Source organism: Belonocnema kinseyi, chromosome 5, assembly GCF_010883055.1.
Source record: "Belonocnema kinseyi isolate 2016_QV_RU_SX_M_011 chromosome 5, B_treatae_v1, whole genome shotgun sequence".
Lineage (NCBI taxonomy): Eukaryota > Metazoa > Arthropoda > Insecta > Hymenoptera > Cynipidae > Belonocnema > Belonocnema kinseyi.
In genome coordinates, this window is record NC_046661.1 from 148418791 (window position 1) to 148424790 (window position 6000).

Genomic DNA, 6000 nt, shown 5'->3' on the forward strand with positions numbered 1-6000 from the left:
GTTGATAATTTAATATATACTTTTTTGAAAGTCCTTATTCTTCCGTTATAAATTTATAAGTTTAGTTGAAAATTCAATTATTTTGTTAATTTATGAAATGATTTGGTAAAAAGAATTTGTTTTTATTGAAAATTCATAGTCCTAATTAAAAATTCATTTCTTTCGTTGAAAATTTAATATATATTTTGCTGAACAGTTATTTTTTACCTAAAATTTCAATATTTTTGGTTGAAACTCCAGCTATTACATTATTCGTTAAAAATTTATATTTTTTTATTGAAAATGTAACTATTTTATTGAAAATTCCTTTTATTTGGTTGAAAATTAACTTTTTTAACTGATAATTTAAATATTCCACTTTTGGTGTTTTTTATTTATAATTTTTTTTTAGTTGAAAATTTAATCCCTTGTTTGAATGCTGAATTTATTTGTTAAAAATAAATTTTTTTGAAGATTTATCATTTTAGTTGAAAATCATGATTTTAGTTGAAAATTTAACCCCATATTTTATTGCGAATTTCTACTTTTTTGGTTGAAAATTTAACTTCCATTTTTGATAAAAATGTACCATTTTTAATTAAAAATTTAATTACTTGATTTAATTTTGAACTACTTTGTTAAAAATTAATGTTTTTGGCTAAAGATTTATCTGTTTTCAGTCACAAATGTAACTATTTTGTTGGAAATTCTTTTTAAACAAATTTTTTTTAAATTAACTTTTCAATTGAAAATTTAATTATGCTAGTTTTGGTGAAACATTAAACTTTTTAGCTGTAAATTCATCTTTTTATTTGAAAATGCATCTCTTTGTGATTTAAAAAACATTTTCTTGTTTGAAATTGAACTCTTTAGTTAAAAATTAACTTTTTTGATAAAAATTCAAAAATTTTGTTAAGTTGTTGGTTAGTTGAAAATTTATTTATTTAGTTAAATGTTATTTCTTTTCCTGCTAAAAATGTATTTTTTTTCGGTAAAAATTTAATTATTCCAGGTTCAAAATGTATTTTGAAGGTTTTTCGCTATTTTCGAATCGAGTACGTATTTGAAATTAAACTCTTTTAATTTTTCAGGATTAAAAAAAATTCTAGGTAAATTAAATTTTGCGGGCTTAAAGAGAATAAATAAAATATTCTTAAGATTCATCGGATGATTTCAAATAATTTTATTTAATGAATTATAATAGAAAATTAAAAAATATTACAAATTTAAAAAAATTATTTCATCAAATTTCGAAAAAGAGTGTAAAAGATTTTATGCAAACTTTGCCATAAAATATAATTTTATATATTTTAGCAATTTTATCAGTTTCAAGAAAATGAAAAAAATTCTTTAGGTTTATAGGAAAAATTAAAATGATTTTTTATTTTGAAAAATTAATTAGAAGAAAAAGTTTTAAAAGATTTTAAAATACTTTTAAAGATTTATAAAGTTGTCAAAAAAGATTCTGAAAGATTTTAAGAATTTTTTTTTGAAATTTCCAGAATTGAGAAAAAGTAAATAATTTAAAAATATTAGAAGGCTTATTAATTTAGAAAGGATTAAAAAAAGAATTTTCTTAAGATTTATGGGGAAAATTTGTTATGCTTAATTATTTTTAAAAAAGAACTTTAAGAGATCGTTGAAAAAGATTTAAAAATATTTCAAAAGATTTTTGAAAGGTTTCAAGTTAATAAAAAAATGTTCTTAAAATTCCTAAGAAAATTTGGAAGATTTGAATGAATTTTTTTACTTTTTGAATGATTTTTCAGAATATAAATAAAAATTTGAGTCAGCTATAAATATTTTTAGGAATCTAAGAAGTTTTGAGTAGATTAAAAATATTTTGAAACTTGGAAGCATTTCCAAAAATGTATCAAATATTTTTTATTTTTTCCAAACTTCTAAAAGTCCTAAATATCTTTTTAAAAGGCTCAACTTTTTCCAAATGTTTTCTAAAATCATGTAAAATATTTTTTTTAAGTCTTCTATATTTTTTTTTGACACATCTGAAATATTTCAATAGTTTTTCTAATTTTCTTAAAATTCTAAGGATAATTTTAAGGCAATTTTTTACATTTTAAATGATTTATTAAAATTAAAAAAAAACTTTAACCCCTTAAAATTATTTTTATGAATTTAAGAGGTTTTGAGTAGATTAAACATATTTAAAAACTTGAAAGCGTTTTCGAAAATTTATCAAATATTTTATATTTCGATAATATTTAGAAATTTTCTTAAAATTCCAAGGAAAATTTCGACGATTTTAAGGCAATTTTTTACATTTTCAATGATTTACAAAAAAGATATGAGTCATGTAACAATATTTTTAGAAATTTAAGAGGGTTGGTACAGATTGAAAATATTTTGGAAGCATTTCCAAAAATTTATCAAATATTCTTTATTTTTTCTAAACTTCTAAAAGTTTCAAATATCCTTTTAAAAGGCTCGAATTTTTCCTAATGTTTTGAAAAATCATGTAAAATAATTTTTTTAAATCTTCTGTATTCTTTTCTGACACATCTGAAATATTTCAATATTTTTTCTATGTTCTTAAAATTCCAAGGATAAATTTAAGGATTTTTTTTTACATTTTTAACGATTATTCAAAATTTCAAGAAAAATCCTAGCCAGCTAAAAATAGTTGTAGGAATTTAAAAGTTTTTAAATAGATTAAAAATATTTTAAACTTTGGAAGCGTTTCTAAAAATTTATCAAATATTTTTTATTTATTTCCAAACTTCTAAAAGTTCCCAACATCATTTTAAAAGGCTCGAATTGTTCCTAATATTTTGTAAAATCCTTAAAAATGATTTATTTATATTTTTCTAGACTCTTTTTTGACACATCTGAAATATTCAAAAATCTTTCCTCATTTTTTCAAGAATATTATAAAATTTGTGTTTATATAAGTTTAAAAATAAATGATCAATACTTCTTTGCTTGTAAGTGATTTCAATATTTGTGTGACTATAAAATGTTTAAAAAGCATTCATTGTTGCGTCAAAATATTGTTTTATTTATTTCTATACATCACTTGATCTTAAAAATCCTTTCTTTTTTTTTAGAAAACGTCCATTATATTTTTAAATATAATTTAAAAAATGTTACGTAATATTTAAGAAATCTGTATTATCATGCAGGATGGTAATAACCGATCAGCTGAAACTACCCTTCAAATTCAGAATTTTCCGTTTTTATAACATTTTTAAAATTAAATTTTAACTGTCAAAGAAGATCCCTCCTATTCGCTCCGCTGGGAATCGAACCACAGGCTTACCAATTGCCGGTTAGGTGCACTTACCACTAAGCTACTGGAGAGATCAAAAGAAGAAGCTTTTATCACGGATGCACGAAGTAAACAACTTTTTTTAATGTCCTAATAATATCGTATAAAAATAATATATTATTGTTATTATTAAAAAATTGTTTACTTGGTGTTTCTGTGAGAAAAGGTTCTTCTTTTGATCTCTCAAGTAGCTTAATGGTAAGAGCACTCAACCGATAATCGGTACACCTGGGTTCGATTCCCAGCGAATTAAAATTCTTTGAAATTGATCATTTTATTTTACTCCATTGATATTATTCCTGAAGAAAAAAATTAATTTCTTACTTTCTTCGTGGCTTTTATCGTGATAGCCGTTTTTGTAACGGCCTGGGGGGTTTGTGGATGTTGAGCCGGTTTATAAAATACAAACGTTTTATTGCCGACTGTCGCGGATTCTTGAACGAAATCATTGCTTGCGAGAAGTTTCACTCCACTCTTCAAAAACATTTTTGAAGTTGGAAGTTCTTGTCTGTTGGAAGCCAATCTGAAATTAAAATTAGCTATTTGGTCTAGCTTATTTTAAAAATATCAGGATCTGTATTGGTCGCAAGACTTTTGAGGATTTTTGATCATTTTAAAAATTACAAAATTTATGCGATGTTAAATACTGTCATCACATTTTTTTAATAATTCATAATTTTTTTTAATTTGAAACAAATTTTAATTAAACTTGATGAAATTATTAAGTTATATAAAAGACATTTAGTGCCCAAAGGATTAAATTTTTTTTTTAAATACTGTAATTACGTCACGTTAAATATTGGCATGAAAATTTATTTGATTATCAATATTTCAAAAAATAAAGAACGAATTTTAATGAAACTTAGTGAAGTTATAGTTTCATATTAGAGGCATTAGGTGCCCGAAGAATTTTTAAAAAGGTTAAAAATTACGAGAGTTATGTCGTGTCGAATTTTGAAAAAACATTTTTTTAAATTGATGATATTTCTTAAACTTTGAAACGAATTCGAATCAAACTGGTTAAAATTATAGCGCTACGTAAGAGATACCTAAAGCCTGAATAATTAAAAAAAAATTACAAAATTACGGCAGTTACGCCATTTTGAATTTTAGGATTAAATTTCTTTAATTATCAATATTTCTGAAACTATGAAAGAAATTTCAATAAAACTCGCTGAAATTATATTGTTAGATAAGAGACACTTAATTATGAAAGTATGATTGAAAAATTTACAAATTACGTGAGTTATGCCATGTTAAATTTTTGTATCACGTTTCTTTAATTACCGATATTGTTGAAATTGCTTGACGAATAATAATAAAACTTCGTCAAATTATAGTGTTATATAAAAGTCATTTAATGTCAGAAGGATTAAGAATTTTTTCTAGAAATTATTGGAATTACATCACAATGACTGTTAGCATAAAAATATATTTAATTATAAATATTTCCAAAAATAAATAACGCATTTCAATGAAACTTAGTGAAAATATAGTCTTATATAAGAGACTTCTGGTGTTCAAAAAATTTTTTAAAAAGTTGAAAATTATGAGTGTTATGTCATGTTGAATTTTAAAATCATATTTTTTAAATTGTCTATATTTCTGAAACTGTGAAACGAATTCAAATAGAACTGGTTGAAATTATAGCGCTATATAAGAGACGCTTAAAGCCTCAAGGAATTTTTAAAAATTAAAAAATTACGGCAGTTACGCCATATTGAATTTTTGTATCACGTTTCTTCATTTACCGATTTTTTTTAACAGCGAAGCGAATTTTGATAAAACTTAGAGAAATTATAGTGTCATATAAGAGTCATTTGATGCCAATAGGATATAATTTTTTTTTAGAAATCACTAGAAATATGTTACGCTGAATATTGGCATCAAAATTGATTTAATTATCAATTATTCCGAAAATAAGTAACGGATTTCAATAAAACTTGGTGAAACTTTGGTTCTATATGAGAGATATTTGATGTCCGAAGAATTTTTAACGAATTTGAAAATTACAGCAGTTACGCCATATTGAATTTTTGCATCACGTTTATTTAATTACCGATATTTTTTAAACTGCGCAATGAATTTTTATCAAACTTAGTGAAATTATAGTGTTATATAAGACTCATTTGATGCCAAAAGGATTTTGAAATTTGTTAGAAATTATTGGAATTATGTCACGCTGAATATTGGTATCAAAATTTATTTAATCTTTAATAATTCTGAAAATAAGTAACGGATTTTAATGAAACTTAGTCAAATTATAGTGTTATATAAAAGTCATTTAATGCCAAAAGGATTTTTAAATTTTCTAGAAATTACTGGAATTACGTCAGATTGAGTATTTGCATCAAAATCTATTTAATTATAAATGATTTCGAAAATAAGTAACGAATTTGAATGAAAATGAGTTAAATGGTAGTTTTATATAAGAGATATTTGATACACAAAGGATTTTTGTAATATTTGAAAATTACGGCAGTTACGCCATGTTGAATTTTGTAATAACTTTTTTTTATCGTCGATCTTTCGGAAAAGGAGAAACAAATTTGAATAAAACTAAGTTTAATGATAGTGTTATGAAAGAGACACTTTATGCCAAAAGGATTTTTGAAAAATTGAAAAATTACGATAGTTACGCCATGTTGAATTTTGGAATCACATTTATTTAATTATCGATATTTCTGAAACTACGAAGGTAATTTCGATCAAACTTGCTAAAATTATATTGTTAG

The 6000-nt window shown here is 23.1% G+C and overlaps 1 protein-coding gene across 1 annotated transcript in view; it reads right to left on the minus strand.

Moving 5' to 3' along the window:
• Positions 1-6000, minus strand: part of LOC117173956 (SNF1-related protein kinase catalytic subunit alpha KIN12-like) — a 76924-nt gene that overhangs the window by 1396 nt on the left and 69528 nt on the right. Inside the window, exon 11 of the mRNA XM_033362603.1 lies at positions 3590-3788. Within this exon, the coding sequence (XP_033218494.1) occupies positions 3590-3788 (199 nt within the window). The remainder of the gene's footprint in view (positions 1-3589; positions 3789-6000) is intronic.